The sequence below is a fragment of the Fusarium musae genome, chromosome 4 (genome assembly GCF_019915245.1).
Source record: "Fusarium musae strain F31 chromosome 4, whole genome shotgun sequence".
In the NCBI taxonomy this organism is placed as follows: Eukaryota; Fungi; Ascomycota; class Sordariomycetes; order Hypocreales; family Nectriaceae; genus Fusarium; species Fusarium musae.
In genome coordinates, this window is record NC_058390.1 from 3,898,489 (window position 1) to 3,916,978 (window position 18,490).

At 48.8% G+C, this 18,490-nt stretch overlaps 5 protein-coding genes across 5 annotated transcripts; 2 read left to right on the forward strand and 3 right to left on the reverse strand.

The window, feature by feature from the left end:
• Positions 1-269: 269 nt before the first annotated feature.
• On the reverse strand, positions 270-2,028 carry J7337_006135 (uncharacterized protein; the record flags this gene model as incomplete). The annotated part of the gene is made up of 4 exons (XM_044823801.1): positions 270-942; positions 994-1,444; positions 1,519-1,866; positions 1,926-2,028. 4 exons carry the CDS (start codon positions 2,026-2,028, stop codon positions 270-272), a joined length of 1,575 nt encoding a protein of 524 aa, XP_044682292.1.
• An 848-nt stretch (positions 2,029-2,876) lies between these two features.
• J7337_006136 (uncharacterized protein) lies at positions 2,877-3,945 on the forward strand (the record flags this gene model as incomplete). The annotated part of the gene is made up of 2 exons (XM_044823802.1): positions 2,877-3,781; positions 3,831-3,945. 2 exons carry the CDS (start codon positions 2,877-2,879, stop codon positions 3,943-3,945), a joined length of 1,020 nt encoding a protein of 339 aa, XP_044682293.1.
• Positions 3,946-6,643: 2,698 nt separating this feature from the next.
• On the forward strand, positions 6,644-9,434 carry J7337_006137 (uncharacterized protein; the record flags this gene model as incomplete). Its single annotated transcript, XM_044823803.1, has 3 exons — positions 6,644-6,772; positions 6,874-9,180; positions 9,231-9,434. 3 exons carry the CDS (start codon positions 6,644-6,646, stop codon positions 9,432-9,434), a joined length of 2,640 nt encoding a protein of 879 aa, XP_044682294.1.
• Positions 9,435-9,865: 431 nt separating this feature from the next.
• Positions 9,866-16,790, reverse strand: J7337_006138 (NRPS protein; the record flags this gene model as incomplete). Its single annotated transcript, XM_044823804.1, has 2 exons — positions 9,866-14,776; positions 14,823-16,790. The coding sequence occupies 2 exons, from the start codon at positions 16,788-16,790 to the stop codon at positions 9,866-9,868; spliced, it is 6,879 nt and encodes a 2,292-aa protein (XP_044682295.1).
• Positions 16,791-17,007: 217 nt separating this feature from the next.
• J7337_006139 (uncharacterized protein) lies at positions 17,008-17,336 on the reverse strand (the record flags this gene model as incomplete). Its single annotated transcript, XM_044823805.1, has 2 exons — positions 17,008-17,145; positions 17,169-17,336. The coding sequence occupies 2 exons, from the start codon at positions 17,334-17,336 to the stop codon at positions 17,008-17,010; spliced, it is 306 nt and encodes a 101-aa protein (XP_044682296.1).
• Positions 17,337-18,490: the final 1,154 nt, after the last annotated feature.

The following is an 18,490-nucleotide window of genomic DNA, read 5'->3' on the forward strand; positions in this document are numbered from 1 at the left end:
AGGCTCCTTGATGATATCGTCATTCAATTGCTTTCTCAAGATGGGGTAGAAAGCAATCCTTCATTGTTCATGTTCTTATGTAAATCTTTGCCGAGCATGACCTGGGCCTTTGAAGTGACGGCCCAACCCATCATTTGCTTCACGGGGGTTATGCCATCAAATTTGCGATACAACATGGAGCTCTCCATAGCTGTTCTTTATAGTATCTCTGAGGTTGCAAAAGAAATGAACTCCTGCATAAGCAACCTTTGTCCCGCTGCGCTCCCACTTCATATATATGATTGCGCCGCTTCAAAGGCCTTCCGACCAGGGCCATCGTGAATGACATCAATCCACATAAACTCCTTCACACGCTCCCGGACCTCCTCCCAGCTCTGCCGTCCAGCCAAACTATTTATCGACTGCACGAGCCAATCTTCACTGCTATCAAAGACAATGATAGACCCCACCACAAGAAGCCAAAGCTTGATATTGGCTGTCGCCTCACCTTGCACTGGCGTTGCCTGAATGGCATCGCGCAACTGTCGACTAAACGAATCAGACCTTAGTTTCGTGCCCTGTATTTGCAAGAAAATAGTTGACTCATAAGCAAGCAGTCCAATACGCAGCGCTTCTTGTATCGGCGCTGGATCTTGCGAAAAGTCAAGCTGTAAAAGGCGATACTGTATTGACAGCATGATCTCCTGGAACGCTTCGGGTTTGAGCTTCTTGGCGCTTGGAGAGTATCTGTTAGCCAGGGCTGAAAAGTCTCGAAGATCTTTGAAGGTGTTTTGTAATCTCCAGTCCCAGGTGTAGTAGACGTTCATGAAGTCTAGGGATGGTTCTTGGATCTCGAAGGAGCAGGCTACAGTTCCGAAGGCTTCGAGGAGAGGTTCCCATGCTGGCTTGCCGTCGTAGATCTCTGGTTTGCAGCCGTTTCTGATGGACCATCCGAGGTCGACACTGGCGTTATGTTAGTGGGATTTTAATACTGGATCGGGAAGTAGAACTCACCGACAGAGTTTAATCTGTAGTTGTCGATTATGTGTATATCCTTGCAGGCCACCTCTCATCTTGACAATCCGCCGAAGACCATTTGAGTGAGCTTCAAAAGCCTGGGCGTCCTCCATAGCATCAGCCATCATAGCCAACGATATGATGGTCGCTGTAGTTGCATCCTCGACTTGTTTGGCAGGGTCTTTCAGCCTTTCTTGTAACAGTTTGATGGTATGTCGAAGGCGGTTCCGCGTGGATGCCGAGAACTCTCCGCCCCATCCAGTCTCATACTTTCCACGTCCCAGCAATGATTGCATGTTAATAAGGTCTTGAAAGGCGCTGACCATGAAGCAGATACAGTGCAGGTAAGCCGGATCTTCGAGTAGCCAGCGAAACCAGCATGCCTTCTCACGGTCGGGGTCGAAACACCATTCTGCTGGATACATAGTCTCCTTGATGGTGGTAAGAACTATAACATTAGCTGCATCACGAATAACAGAGTGAGAACCATACATCTATAAATATAATACCTCGAATCTTTACCAAGGGGCGTAGCAAAAGTAAACAGATCCAGATCAGGCGGGGGGTTGACTAGTTGCGCCATAAGAGAAGGCGACTCAACCCAAGCTCTGTCTTGGCGAGCATGTGTATGGCCAACAGTCCACATGGCATCTGTGCAGCGAGTGTTCGCCAGGGGTGCAGGGCGATCTAACTCCTCCACATCGTCATCATTAGCTCTAGGGAGAGCATCGACTCTAACGTCCAGTATTGGATGTCTTGGAGGTGACTTTTTCGTATTCTTGCCGCGCATTACATGGCTGCGGATGAACTTGCGAGATTCAGGTGCTGGTTTGCCAACTGGGCCTGAGGAAACAAACTCGAAAGTTTTAGCTGCACTTGGTCAGTATTGCTGAGTGACGACCGCCATTTGTGATCCGGGGATAACTCACGACCCTGTTGACGAGGCTTTCGAGCTCGAGGCTTGACCCGAGGCTTGACCCGCACTGGGAGTGTTTCCGGGACGGGGACTGGTTGTAAGAAGGGCTCTAGCATGATGACTCGGATATAAGACAAAGGTATCCTCTTTCAAATTGATAACTGGTATAACGCTACAGGCTTTTGAACGAAGTTTAGAGTGATGAGCAAAGGTTTGAGTTGAGATGAGTTGAAACAGATGAGATTGTTAACTCTTTACGGAAAGCAATCGAGCTCCTGAGAGGACCTGTCAGCATCATCTTGCCAAGACATCGATTGTTTTCCTATTCCGGTTAGAGCACAGGGCTTAGTGTCGGGTTGGCGATTGAGCTTTAAAGCCGATCGTTGATGGCAGAGCCTAACAGAATAATAGGGTCATCCTTGACTCAAATTCCACCATCTTGTTGCCGCTTGAATTTTGTCTACCTCTCGCCCTAATGTTCGTCCGAGATGCATCTGCCCCGCTTCCTCCATCGTACTCAAGCCAACAGTCTCGGGGGTTGAGAGCCTGCCCGAACGTCGAATAGGACGATGACAAGGTCAAAGAGGCCCGCAAATGCAATGCTTCTTTCGATCCCTCCAGAGAGAAAATCTTGGCTCGCAATCTATTGCTTTCCCAAAGCGGTTTCCAATCTGTCTCTCCCGTTGTCGTCAACGGCGGCTTGCAATACCACTCAAGACATGATAGAGTTGAGAACTGTTTCCCTTTTTCGGTTCATTCGCGAATATGTGCTTTATCTCCATGATGTTTAGTCTAGCTGTAAAAGACATAAAAGAGATGGACGTCCATGCCTTTGGATCATGTTCAGAACATCATAAATACAATCATCAGCTTTATAATAACAAGACTACAAGACTACAATACCAATCAACTATTACAACTCTTACAATCATAATTACCATAATCCACAATCAATATTCACACAATGGCTCCCAAGTCTCTTGAACTCACCCCAGACAACTATCGCTTCTTCCGCTCCCAAACCACAAAGCCCGTCCCCATCCCCAAGGACATCTCCCTCTCCGACAGCACCATCATCATCACCGGCGCAAACACCGGCATTGGCTATGGCGCCGCAGAGCAGTTCCTCGCCATGAAGCTCAAGCGTCTCATCATCGCCGTCCGAAGCATCTCCAAGGGTGAAGCCGCCGCATCAACCCTCCGCGCCAAGCATCCCAACGCCGAGATCCTCGTGTGGCAGGTCGACATGAACATATACAAGAGCGTACAAGACTTTGCGAAAAAGTGCGAGACGCTTGATCGTATTGATCTTGTCATTCTCAACGCTGGTATACAAATGACAAAGTTCGAGCTTAGTCCTGAGGGCCATGAGGTTTCGTTCCAGGTCAACTATCTCTCTACCGTTCTTCTCGCCACGCTGCTTCTTCCTACACTCAAGCAAAAGGCTCCAGCAGGTCAACCAGGACATCTCACAATCGTCAACTCGGCGACAGCTCTTATGGCTGACTTCCCTAATGCCAAAGACGAGAACATCATGGAGTTCTTCGACAAGGAAGCCTTTTTCACCGGCGGTGTGAATCCCCTTCCTACATATTCTAGAACCAAGGCCCTCGCACACTTCTGGATCGTCAAGCTGGCTGAGCGCGTCAAAGCCGAGGATGTGATTGTCAACCTCGTAGATCCAGGTCTAGTCGGCGGAACTAGCTTGACACGGGGTCAGGGAAACATCATCATTCAATATATATTTGCTCTTGTCAACTGGATTGCTGCTCGGAGCATCAAGAACGGAGCCAGTACCTTTGTGCAAGCTGGCGTTGTCATGGGCAAGGAGACTCATGGTTCTTATATCATGGATTGGAGGATTCACCCGTAAGTTCGACGATTCAATCCAATGTTTTCAGTCACTAACGATTGGTAGTTATACTAAGTTCTTGTACACGAAAGAGGGTAAAGCCTTTGCGGACAAGGTCTGGTATGAGACGAACAAACTCCTGTCCTTTGCCAACGTCGATGGCATTCTGAACTCGCTTTGAGGAATGAAGCGATACATCGTTCAAAGGAGTTCTAAGGGTTTGATCATCCTGTTGGGTATAAGCGGCTGGGCATATGGGAATATAGACGGATAGACAAATAACTAATCTCCTTGCTTTGTTATCATCTTTGATCATAGACCAAATGTTAGTGTCAAACAACATGCATATTGACTGTTCTAGATCAGCAATTTTGGACTACTCAAGATTCGAGTTTCTCTCTAAAACAGAATGCTGCCATCATTTTTATATGTTCATTGTCCTTCGATGCCGTATGCTGAACCTCCATTGGAGAGTTTACTCACATATTTTGACAGATACCGTAACTGCACTATCTGAAGACTCATCGATAAATGGGAATGTACTTGTAGAGTGCCAGATCAAATCGTATTTGTTATTTGTTCAAGGAAAATCCCTTTCACTGCATATAGATCTGCGTTATGTTATAGTGCACCAAATGATGAGCAGTGCAAACAGCAATTGACGCCAAACACTTTGTCACTCAATACCTACCGCACTGTACAGAACACGACTCCATTTAATTAAGAGTTCTCTGACATCACATATAAATACCTTTAACACAATCTTATTATTAGTCTTCTGACCTTTTGTGTAATTGATGGTGTCAAGTGAAGCAAGCGTACGAGTGGTTTGAGTGATGTGAAGTCGGACAAAGCCACCTACCCTGTACCACATGAGTCAGCTTAATGCTATGCTGATCAGTCGACAGACTAAAAGATCTACGACCAGGTCTTGGATGACTTATCGCCAAGAATACTGTCATGTCAGTCGGCATGGTCTTGCCATGCCTTGGTGTGCCGTTGTCGTACAGTATGTACCATCCCATGAGCGTACATACGATGCAGCTCGTACCTCACATTGAATCTACCCCACAACAATCACAATCACGACAGTTGTGAATAAACAAACAGTTCAAGAGTTGTGCCGAGACCCGTGTTCTTTTGAAGTTGTTGATGATCAGTGCGAAAAGACCAATGAGGAGCAAGGGGCACGTTTCGTTGATGTTACAAGTGGAAAGGAAACTGTAGATTTCGCTTGGGGTGGCTTGATGCCGGGTAATCGGCGTTACCTCAGAGGACAGCGAGCGAGCGACAATCAATCGCTGACTGTGAGAGCTGGAACTGGAGAGGACAGCGCCGAGACGAAACAGGCCGGTAGCCGTGCCGTCAGTTCCGAGGAGGTACGTACCCGCATCTGTAACCACGACACGACACCAACAGACACGACCAGAGGATATATATTGATCAAGACAGATTATTCAGAGATTCAATTGATGATATCTGAGATTATAGATTATCTCAGATTGATCCTCCTCTGTCATCGTGGACGGAGTGGCCGTGTAGGTACGTAAGGTAGTTTGCAGGTGGTGGTGGTGGCTTGTTCCACTTTGACGATAGCGCCAAGACATGGAGAAGGGGACCAACCAGGAGCCAAGGGGTAGTGACTGATTCCTCCCGCCTCATTCGCAGCCATTGCCAAGTCTGTCTTGACTCTTGACTGTCTTGTCTTGTCTTGTCTTTCAAGATCAAGGAACAGAACACAGTGGAAAGTCGATACACAGTGGAGAGTCAGGAGCAAAATCAAAATATAGTGAGCAGATAGAGAGACCAGAGACATTGCCCTGCCTGAGGTACTGTGCTTGATGGAGAGGTACCTACCTATATCTCTCACTCTCAGTGATGCCCGGCAAGTATCTTCTGCCGTCTTTGCCGTTGGGTTGCTTGCTTTTGGACTACGGCTCCCTAGTTCCGAGCCCGAGCCTTTTTTGGGGGTTCTTTGCAAGCCCAAGCCCCCCGGCTCGTGTCTCTCCAGTCCAATCACATCTCACGTAGCCTCTCCCAGTTCCCCACCGAAAATCCTGACCTGCCCTGTCTTGCGTCTGTTCTGTCCAGGTCCCGCCGCAGACCACTCACTCACTCACTCCCCTAACGCTCCCCGTGTCTTGTCACTGTAACTCTCTTTCACTTCAGGGCCCTTACCTTAGTCCAATTGCTTTGCGAATCTCGTCCATCCCGTCATTTACTCTCCCTCACGCACACACGCTTGACTTGGCTCTTTGCCGGACTCCGATCTTCTCCTCCCGTCCTCTCTTCTTCGTCACCTCTTTCGTACCCTTCACAGGCCCTCTCTTCTCCTCGGCTTCGCTTCATACTCTGCTCTGCTGGGTCTTTCATTTCCCCTGGACTTCCTTTTTCGCGATACCTGCCAGCTGAGAGAGAGTCATCTACCGACGGCCAGCGCCACGCGTACCTTGTTCCACTCGTCTAGACTCGACTCGACTCTCGATCCGACCACCCACGCAACGTGCCTGCGCTAGAATACCTGCTTTTTTACCACTCACTTCAACCCCGTGGTAAAACGTATTCAATACCGGCTACCCCCGTTCTCGTTCTTCCGCGAGCCTTGTTCCGTCGCGCCATCTCGTCACTCTTTCGTTTCTTGCCAACCGCTACAATCATCGCCTCAATAGCACCATCACGACCACTTCGAGTTCCTTAACACGATTTGAATTCACGCATCGACGTTTTGTCGCTTGACCATCATCATCGCCTCAGTCAATTCTTCCGTTTCGCGCAATCGACTAAAGACGCATAAAGAGCGACCCCAGGTCGAGGGACTTTGGTACGGCTATTGAGATTGGTGGAATTCAAGATCCATTGCCTAAAGGAGGCCTTTGGCCATGGCCGACAACGAAAAGAGGGTTTCCACTGGAGTGGCTCAAGAGATCCCTCTTGACCCATTGCCTCCGGCTCAGCTCCAGTACCACCAGCACAATGTCGCCAGCGATTCGTCATCCGAGTTTGACGAGGTGAGTCTAGTTACATTACCTTGCCTTACTTTGCGCTACTTGCTTCATTTGGACATGCACCTACTGCGGATCAATTAGACTGACACATAGGCCCTCAACAGTCTTTCTCCTACGATCAGGATGACATGCCCGACTTCCAAACCACCGAGCAGGACCTTCACGTCACCGAAGATGACCTACTCGAGGCTCGCGAACTGGCCTCAAAGTACACACTAGAAGATGTGCGCCACATAATGGCTCGCGTCTATCGCATCCACGAGAAGGATCCCAACTTCCCACTCGTAGTTATCCAGAAGATCAAGGCCTTCCTCGAGAACGATGAACTCTTTACAAATCCCGAGAAGCACGAGAGCCTAGTGCAGGAAATGAAACTCGAGGCTGCTCTGATCACAAATAACAGCCCTTACGCCGAAGTTCGTGCCGTCGTCGAGAACAAGGATGATACTTCCATCCCTTCATCAACCATTCGAAGTTGGACAATCGGTCTCGTCTTTTCAATGCTTCTTGCTTTCACCAACCAGCTTTTCGATATTCGACAGCCTGCTATTCGCATCATGGCCAATGTCGCTCAGCTGCTCTCATATCCAATTGGTAAAGGTTTCGAAAGGTGGCTTCCTGACTATGGCATCACTCTCTTCGGTGTGCGCCATTCCCTCAACCCAGGTCCCTTCTCCAAGAAGGAGCATATGCTCATCACCATCATGGCCAACGTTGCGTATAACACTCCCTATACCAACTTGATCATCTGGGTCCAGTATCTGCCCCAGTACTTCAACCAGCCATATGCCTCCCACTTCGCCTACCAGATTTTGATCGCGCTGAGCACCAACTTCATCGGCTATGGAATGGCTGGTGTTTGCCGTCGCTTTCTCGTTTATCCCTCGTACTGTGTTTGGCCTGCGTCTTTGGTTACTATTGCGCTCAACTCAGCTTTCCATACCGACAACAACTCCCCGGTGCAGGGTCCCTTTGGCAAGATCTGGCGCGTTTCTCGTATCAAGTTCTTTTATGTCATGTTCGGCGCCATGTTCGTCTGGTTCTGGTTCCCCAACTACATCTGGACCTCGCTCTCCAACTTCAGCTGGATGTCTTGGATTGATCCCTACAACCGCGACCTCAACACCATCACCGGTTTCAACAATGGTCTTGGCATCAACCCATTCCCAACCTGGGATTGGAACGTTCTCCTCTGGGATTCTGCTGACCCGCTCATGGTTCCTTTCTTCAGTACTTTCAACCGATTTATTGGCGCTTTCATCTCCATGTGGGTGGTTCTCGGCCTCTGGTACTCCAACATCTACAACACTGGATACCTTCCCATCAACACCAACCGTGTCTACGACCGATGGGGCGAGCTGTACAACGTCACTCGAGCCATCAACGACCGAGGACTCTTCGATGCCAAGAAATACGCCGACTACTCTCCTCCCTTCTTGGGCGCTGGAAACGTTGTCATCTACATTTTCTTCTTCGGCATCTACACTTCGACCCTTACCTATGCTCTTCTGTTCCATCGACGCGAAATTGTTACTGGCTTCAAGGGTCTTTTCAACAGCATGAGGAGGAAGTCAAACCGCACTGAGGAAGTTCACGATCTCGACGTTCACACTCGTCTCATGAAGGCTTACCGTGAAGTTCCTGAGTGGTGGTACATGGTTTGCCTTGTTTGCGCTATTGCATTTGGTATTTCTGGTATTGCTGGCTGGGACACCCACACCTCACCTGGTGTCATTTTCTACGGTCTTGCACTTTGCCTTGTGTTTGTCATTCCCGTCGGCATCATCAAGGCCATGACTGGTATCGAGGTCACTCTGACAGTTCTTGCCGAGTTTATTGGAGGTTCTTTCGTTGAAGGCAATGCTCTGGCCATGAACTACTTCAAGTCTTTCGGCTACGTCACCTGCGCCCACGCTGTCATGTTCTCAAACGATCTCAAGCTCGCTCACTACGTCAAGATTCCTCCTCGACACACCTTCTTCGCCCAGATCATCGCCACTTTCATCAGCACCTTTGTCTGCGTTGGTGTCCTCAACTTCCAGATGACCCAGATCGAGGGAGTCTGCACTGAGGATGCTCGATGGAAGATGACTTGCCCCAGTGTCAACACCTTCTTCACCGCTTCAGTTCTCTGGGGTACTGTTGGACCTAGCAAGATCTTTGGAAAGAACGGTCTCTACACTGAGGTCTTGATCGGTTTCCCGCTGGGTGTTGTGGTTGTTCTGGCTGTTTGGGCTATCAACAAGAGGTTCCCCAACTGGACCTGGACAAGACAGATTCACCCTGTTGCTATCATGTATGGAGGTATTGTTTGGGCACCCTATAACATGTCGTATGTCTGGCCTTCGGTCCCCATTGCGTACTTTTCCTGGATTTATCTCAAGTCGCGCTACCTCGGCTTGTGGTCTAAAGTAAGTTTCTCTCTCATCAGAAACTCTCGAACCAATACTAACAGTTGCAGTACAATTTCGTGCTCTCTGCAGCCTGGTCCTGCGGTATCGCCATCGCAGCCATCATCATCTTCTTCTCCCTCCAGCTCGAAGGCACCGAGTTCAACTGGTGGGGCAACACAGTTGGCTACGTGGGATGCGAGGACGACGCCTGTCCTCTTCAACCCCTCGAGGGCACGGATTACTTCGGCCCTCGGGAGGGTGAATTCCACTAGCCGCCTTAACTAGGGCATCACGATGAGATGATTTGGCGCAATGTGTATGGGATTTGAGCGTGCGTTTACTTGTATTGGGACATTTTTGAATTACCTGGAAGATTTATATACCCCGGTTGCATTGACATAGAGATTGTCTGTTGGGACAGATATTGTATAAAAAAGCCAAGAGGTTGTAGTCGAAGGACAATTTGTTTGCAAAGTTTTGGTGTTTGGCATGTGATATAGTGAAGCCGGGGATTAGCATGATATTAGTTGAATCAGTTTGGACTCATTTACAAGTATAGTCATGGGTGTTTACAAGCGAGCTGGAGTTGGTTCAATGGGTATCCTTCATTATTATCTACATATTAACCAAAAACTCAGAAATAAGACATCATCATTATCCATCAGGCTCAACACAACATAAGAAATCACAATGAGTGAGTGTATCATCTCGGTGACTTGTTTCCAAATGGTGATCGCCCTCTCATGGGCAGTTCAAACATACTTCCCCATGTCGACACCCTCCGTCCTGGACTCACTGGACTGACAGGGCTCATCAGACTGCCCTCTTCAGCTGTTCTCCACGATGATCCTCCGCTACTTCGTCTATCGCCGAGAACAGGACCGCCATCGAGTTCGTACATTGGCCCGCTTGGGCTAACGGGTGTATCTGAAGACCCGATCTCGGGAATTACAATCATCGGGATGGGCGAGAGGACTTGAACGGGTACTTCTGGTACCGTCTCTGGGATAACAGGAACAGGCTCATCGTCTGAATGCGCTGTTGAGGGACGCTTATTCTTGATCCAGCTGCTCTTTAGACTTAGCATGCTATTTCTGTTTTTCAGATTCCGTAGGCCGTTGCGAAGCGCTGTTGTCGTTGAGCGCTCAGGACCAGATTTGGACTTTGGACGGAGTAAGGATCCGGAGTCTGACTTGGGAGGCAGAAGACGTGTTACGAGCTCGAGCTGGGAGTGCATGCTTGGATGGGCTAAAACGTCTTCTAGGGTTATGCTGACGGGGAGAACGTTGTTGAGTTCAGCTGTGAGGGTGTGTGCGGGGAGAATGCAGCCTGAGATGGCGTAGAATGGTGTCGTGGGGATTTTATCCTTGGGGATGCTTGTGGAAGAGGGTTTTATGACTTTTTCCCAGGCTTTGACGATGGCAACTTGGAGATCCTTGCGTTGAGACGCATCGAGTGATTCAATGGGTGGTCCTGGAGGGGGTTGTTTTGCGGGTAAAGGGATCTGTCTCTGTGACCTCGAGATCTCGTCTGAGGAATGAATCATCGGTTGATGAATCGTCTCAGGATGTGTGATGGTCTCCCACGCTGCAACAAGTAAACTCAGACAATTCTGAACAAACGCAGCAGTAACTCGTTCCTCAGAGTACTTGATCTCCAGAACAATACGATCATTCGCTTCGGTACTCGATCTTACAAAGAGATCTGGAAAGTCCCTCGTCCACGCTTCCACCATCTTGTATGTAAACGTCGCACCGTCAATATTCATCGTCGACGATCCATCCTGCGGACCAGGAATATGATGCTGCACAACAGTGCTAAAGCGTGTACAGGCACGCCAATTTGTGCATTTGTTGACGAGTTCTTGAAACCCGAATGTCTCAAAGCGAGAGTGGGATTGGCGCTGCAGTTGGATGCAATTCATGAGATCGAGGGGTGTGCTGTGACTAGAAGGGAACTGAACCCGTACAGGAAGAATGTTTGTCATGGGGCCGACGATATCAGGCGTTGAAGTGTGGATTACTTCGCCGAAGAGCACGTCGTGGGAGGATGAGAGTGTAGAGAGGACGATGGCCCATGATGCCTTTAGCGCTGCATCGGGAGTCATTCCATAGGAGGATAGATGACCTAGAGATGTTGTATGCTTTGCCGTTCGGATCTCAGATAGAGACGCTGGAGGGACGGGGCGTGTGTGAGCGATGATTTTTGTCATTTTTGCGTTCTCAAGTTGAACATTCCAGTATTCTAGACCTTGAGCACGAGTAACTCGTGAAGCACGCGTGTAGTCAAGATATGACGATCTCGGCACATCAGTTGTATCTTCTCCTTCGTAGAGAGCTGTGAGTTCGTGAACGAGTAAATGAGCTCCTACATCGTCGATCTGAGAAGTACTCAGACGAACAACCAAGCATCCTTGTTGCTCAGCATTTAAGAATGTAAAGTTCGTAACAGGAGTCGTTGGATCAAAAGGTAAAGATTGATGCTCCCTGATGAGATTCTGCGTGACTTCCTCAAGAGAGCCTGTGCTGCAGGGAATGGTTGAGAACGGGGGCTTAAAAGAAGCGCAGTGGACTTGATACACAGTGTGAAGGTGAGTGATGAACGCTACGTTGAGAATAGCGTGCATATCGCTCAGGCCTTTGCAAGCTGTTTCGAGACGCGCTGTATCAATGGGACCGTTGAAACGAAGCGCGAGACAGACTATATCAGCTCGGTTTGGAAATATGCCAAGTTCAAGAGCGCGGATTTGTTGGGAGGATGCTTCGGCGAAGTCGAGAACATCAGGGGAAGAGACTCCGAGTTGTGGTGCGATGACTTCCTTGACGAATTTGGTATCGATCTTCTTTGCGACTTGTTTTCGAGCTGATGGCTTTTTTGTCGAAGATTCAGCGGAGCGACATATCTCGGTAAGTGTACGTTCGCCCAAGAGATCGGATAGGGAGATGTAAACACCGCTTTTCCGAGCTGTGATGACGAGATGAGCAGCGAGGTACTTATTCCCGCCCACTGATGAGAAGGTACTTGAGCCTTTCACGGCAGAAACAGAGATACCAAGGGTATCTGCCCACATTTCCCGCATTGCTTCTTCTGGACCTGTGAGGGGAAGAGGTTTCTGCGAGAGAGTTACTCGTTGGATTTCGCCGGGGTTAGGAACATGCGACATGAGAAGAACATCGTGGGTTGAGAGGTTAGCGACGCTGCGCTGGAGTTTTCGGCGGTTGACTTTCAGAGACGTTGACATGGGAAATGCTCTGACAGGAATAAAGACCGCGGGAATGGAGTGCCGTGGAAGACGGGGTGTGTTGGAAGTTGGGTTCTCGAGGGATGCTTCAAACATCTTCTTAGCGATGTACGTCCGCTCCCTAGTCTCGGGGGTGAGATTGTGAAGATTCTCATTCGGTTGCATAGCGTGGCCGAGTTGAAGAAATGCAGCTAGCAAAGGACCTGTGTCGCGCATGGTGACGGAGTCAACAACTACATCGATTCCTTGGCCTAGACAACGACGCATGAGTTGCTCGACCTGCGCGACGTCGACCATCAGACCGCCGACTCTTACTTCATCTCGAACGCTGGAAATGAACTGAACGTTTCCATCGTCAAGATAGCGCACACGATGTCCTGTCTTCAAGTATCGAGGTCTCTGTCGATCACTCTCCAGTTCTGGTGCCACGAGAGGTCTGTCCAGTGCAAAGCGATGAGGCGTGACGAGGGGACTGTCAATAGCCAATTCACCGATCGCACCGACAGGCATGAGTTTCTTGTGATTATCAGGATTAAGAACCCAAAATCGACCTGTGACCGGTGGTGTGATAACATCCAAGCTGTTATCCTTCTCCACTTCCGTTACTGAAATACCGAGAGGACAAATATCCGGTGCGCCGTACGCAAGAAGAATATCGTGATCTTCCAGCCACGGCATATACGTATCAGGATCGAGTTTTCTCGTTCTAAAGCACAGCGTTCGTAAACTCGGTACCGAATCTGGATGGATGCTCCTCGCGATAAGACTCGTCATGTATGACCACGTAACATCCATTCGAGCCATAGCACTAGCGATGTCGTTACTTCGTTCTTGTGGTGAAGGAATACAGACACAACCGCCGTGAACTAACGTTCCGAGAATTTCCACCAGGGAGATATCGACGTTGAAGGCCGAGAGTTGAAGAACGCGGCTTTCGCTGTTGAGTTTCAACGCTGGACCTTGGGCGAAGAATGCAGAGAGGAGTGAGGCATGCGTGAAGAAGATACTCCGCGATTTCTTGGGTGTGACGAATACACAGGCTGCATGGTCGGGACTAGCATCTTGTCCCATTGTTGAGAGATATGGGGTGAGCATTGCGAAGAATGTATCGTTCACGATGACAAGGTTGATCGCCAACGAACTCAAATCCTTCCAAGCCGTCTCAGTCGCCAGAACAATGTGCGGGTTGAGATAATCAATAGTCGACTTCACCGTACTAGCATCCTGCGAATCCAACGCAGCAAAACTGGCACCAGCTGAGAGAACAGCGAGGATGATAACAGGCGCCCAATGATTCTTTTCAAGAACGACGGGGACTATAGTTCCAGGCCCAACGCCGAGATTGACAAGATATGTCTTCAGTCGTGACACAAGCGTCGAGAGTTGCGCGTATGTTATATCTCCATCCCAAGAACACACAGCTTCTGCATCTGGACGAAGAAGACTATGCTGAAGAATGATATCATGAAGACACGATGAGATTTTCTGAGATTGCGTGGTCCAGTCTTGAACGACGAGTTGGGCGTAGTCTCTGTCTGTAAGAAGATCCGTCTCCACGATGAGTTTTTGTGGTGTTGTGAGGATTTGCGTAAGCGCTGAGTGAAAACTATTCATAACGCTCTGAATATGAGAAGGTGAAAGATGTCGCGACGTCAAGTTGACATGTAACCGATCGTTGATAAACATGAGCGTAAGCGACACATCACAATCCGTCTTGCGCCCAGATGTCAAAAGCGCTGTTATCAACTCATCGCCCGCAACGAGATTATTCTCCTCATGGAAGTAAAGACACGTGTTGAACAACCTCTTTTCCTTGAGTCCCAACGCATGCTGGACTTCAGACATGGTGAGGTTATCATGCTTCCTCGCATTAGCATACCCTTCACTCACGACAGCAAGACACTGCCCCAGAGAAGCAGGAGGCGGCATTTCGACATAACAGGGTAAAATAGTCGCAAAACTCCCGACCATTTCTTCAATCCCACAGAGGAGTTGTTCGTCCCGTGCAGAGAATTGATACCCAAAAGTCACAGCGTCCATGCCTACAAAGGCACGAAGAACGAGAGCCCATGCAAGTTGGAAGACAGCTTGGGCGTGGACTTGGTTCTGTTGGCAGAACATGCGCATCTGCATAGTCGGAATGTCGAGATCAAAGGGGGTGGTGTGGAATGTATCTTTTGTGTTTGTTGAGAGCGGTGGGAAGATACATGGTCTTGCGTAGGAAAGACTCGTTTTCCATACTTCGAGACTGTAAGCTGTGTCGATGGAGGCCATTTGGTGGAGATATGTGTTGTGAAGCGATGAATTGTCCTGCGGGTCTTGACCGGAGTATACACGGCTCAGTTCTGTTATCAAGAGATGAAGACTCGGTAGCTATCACGGTTAACACCTTACCTGACAGTATGTGAACGAGACTTACATCGCAGAGTGCCTGGCTAGCATCAAGCCTCACGACCATCCCCTCAGGATTATAACACACCGACAGTCTATGTCTCGGCTCTCCAAACCCCATATTCAACCCGGGCAACGTCCCAATCGCTTCTCTCGGATCCATCGTCTCAATGAACAAAATATTCGGCGATATCTTCTTGAGCACAACTTGATCAAACAAACCCTCTCTCGAAACAGCATCGATGAAAATACTCCGTAACGCAGGTGTGTTTGCAACAATGACCTCCCACGCTTCACACAACCTCGTAACGTCAATAATGTGACTCAAGCCTGTGAGTTCATAAGATACATGAACGTGGAATGACTCGCTGTTTTGAGATTGTGCGATGAGGAGTTCTTGCTGGGCTGGTGTGATGGGCTGTATGGTCTCGATGTCTTTTATGTTGATCCTTCGATCTGATGTGAGTCGCTCAAGAGCTTGATATGATGATTGGATTAAGGGAATGTCGGAGAGTGTGAGTTGTGGTTCGTGGGATTCGAGTTTTGCGATGGCTTCGAGGAGTTGATACTCAAAGACTTGGATCCACGTTTGGATCTTATCCTGGAATTTGCAGGTTTTGTTGTACACCACATCGATCTGACCTCCAGAATTATCCATCATCGCTGAGACTTCGAATAAAGCGATTCGTCCAACGTCGGAACCAGTGGTAGATCTGAAATGAGATTGGCCAGGTAAGGCGATAGGTTCTAACAATCCATTCTTTCGTTGAAGCTGTTTCGCAGTGTCGGCTGTGTTAAAGATGATTTCGAGTGGGATATTCATCGCCGCGCCTTGCGAAGATGAAAACTCAGAATTAAAGAACGGAACACCTGATCTTGGAATACTCCTCCTCGTATCCTTGATCAAAGTAATGACCCCGATCAAATCCGTGTCTGGGTTAACAGACACGCCCATGGGACATAACGAAGCGAACCATCCAACCGTTTCCAAAATGTTGAAATCTCCCTCTGAGGCATCCCGTCCATTTTCCTGCTTCCACAACGTCGGTAGCACTCTATCAGGAAAGACCTGACAGAACGAGAGCAGTAACGCAGCGAGTATGACATCTGCTGAGTCCGTTCTCAAGACCTGCGCTGATGATTGCTCCAGAGAATACGCTTGTTCGGCAGTGAGTTGAAACGATAACCGGTCTGAGTTTCCGTATGTATTTTCTTCCTGATCCAAGTCCCAGTAGTCCAGATCCGCAGAGAAGACATCAAAAGGAAGTGTCGGCTCAAACAACCTCTGCTCCATCTCACGACCTTGGTATTCAATCCACCGCTCAAACGACACACTGCCCTCGGGTAAAAGCGTGCCTTTTTGGAGCAACTCTTCCAAGTCGCTGAGAATAATCCTCCAAGACAGTGAATCGAGTATGAGTTGGTGCGCCGCGAGATAAAGCATCTGCTTGTCCTGGTTATGAACATACATCGCCGCAAAAACCGGTCCATCGAAGGGATCAATCGCTTCTTCAGTTTCGTTAATGAGCGTGAGTATCTCATCATCCCCAACATCAACGTGATGCGAAAGACTGTAGGAATTCGTGCCTTTGGGCGTAACGCACTGCATCCACTCATCACCCTTGACGAATCGTGCTCTGAGCATGTCATGTCTAGCGACGATGGCTTCAATCGCAGCGTCGACATCAGCTGGTTCCGCACCGCCTTTCACCCTAACCAACAACCCCTTCGTCCACCTCTCACTCCCATTCTCAATCCCAGCAGCAGCAAGATAAATCCGCTGCATCGCACTCATCGGAAACACCTCCAGATCCTCGTCACTCCCCACGCAGCCCACCTCCCTGCTCACCACCCGTCGTCGCGTAGGAATCTGAAGCTTCATGACCTCCTTGTAGGTAATCTCGTCCATGTTCTGCACCCATGTTTGCGCGCCACGTCTGTCGTCGTCAAAGTCAAACTCAGTAGGAATCCATATCTGGGGCTGCTGCACGGCCATGCGAAGTGAAGAAATCTCGTCCCTGACAGAGTCTACAGGCAGAGATTTAGAGGTACAAGAGCCGATCTTAATAAGAGCCACGAGTTGGCCGTCGAATGGGCCTGCTCTGGGGGAGACCATGCACACGCTGCTGACGCTGGGAAATGACCGCAGCAAGCTCTCCAAATTAGGGTCCACCGCTGAGCTTCCCCCTGCAGCCCTACCACTAACAACCCCCCTAGCACTTGCGCTGGACGAAGACGAGGAATAAGACTCTACCGAGTTTGACCTGACGTTGGATTTCGGGGTGCATCTTGTCTGAAGCTCGGCTAGTGTTTGGCACGCCATTATGTCGTCGCTTTTGATATCGAAACCTCTGCTTTGACATGTTTGACGCACGAGTTCTGCTGCTTCTTCATCGCCGCCTAGTTCGGTGAATGAATCAAAGAGAAGAATGTCTTCGAGGGATATTGACAGTGTTGAGGCTATTGCTTCTATGAGTTGGTCTGGTGAGTCGTGGGAGAAGTCGGTGATGAGCCTTGGTAGGCTTGGTCTTGTGGGAGACATTGTGTTGAACTGATACTGTTGTCAAAAGACATCAGCAATTCAAGATGCGATCCTCGAGTTATTCTACTATTTGTCTCCTCTTGTTTTATGCGCAGTCTTCTATGACATGCCCTCCATCCTCAAACATCCCAAATCTTGAATCCTGTCTCCAACTCGCAGCCCCCAAAATGTTCTTTGTACACGGTACCCCCGACGCAACCAGCTCAAGTAGAGGATATAAGTACCCGCTACTCAAGACCACAGCGAATTGAGACCGTGATCAATACTCCATCACCACGCCATGACGTGCCGCAATGCGCGTCTGCTCCTATTTACTTGGCTTTGACAATCATCGAGATTGAGTACCATTATACTCCGTAAAGTTAGAGAAATGAATTGAGTTGTTTCAAGTTGACAGTTTAAAATACTGATGTTCTTTGATCTTCACGGCGATGTTACTCTTGCATCAACACGGCTGTGACGGAGTACTCTCGGGCCTCGCAACTCCAAAACTTTGTTAGAGTTCGTCAAAGCACATTCGTATTGAAGGATCAAACCCCCAAATCTATTATCGTAACTGTTCCCCTTTTCCTGTCTATCAACCGCTGGACATACATCCTTTGGCCCCCTCACATCTGCAAGTCTTACATTCTAACCTGATACCCCCAAGTTAACCGACACTTCATATCTATCTATTATTATCAATCCTTACTCCTTACCTTGGCGAAAAGAAAAAAAAAAACAGAACTTTGGTCCAGATCTGCAGGGCCAACTTACCGAGATTAAACACTATAACAATAAGCTTTTCCCTAAACACCCTGTCCCTCTTCATCCCGTCTCCTCTCCCGCTCTAAATAAAACAAACTAACAAACCCTCATCCCCCATCAAAGAACAAAATAATTGTTTGAATACGGAGTTTGATTTCCCTTTTTAAACAAGGACTTCCCGTGTTTCCGAGACGGGAGTGTCCTCGGTTACAAGCGAGATAAGGCTATAAGCGAGATTGAGCTGGGGTCGTTTTAGTGCTCACGCTTCAAGACTCGGACACGGACCGCGTCATGTCTAAGCGCCTGAGAGCGCAGCTATGATTCAGGGGATGTAATCCTACTAACTTCCACGTTTTGTGTATTTTTAATCCTGTTGGGGGCTGGATCGAGAGACTGATAACACTTAG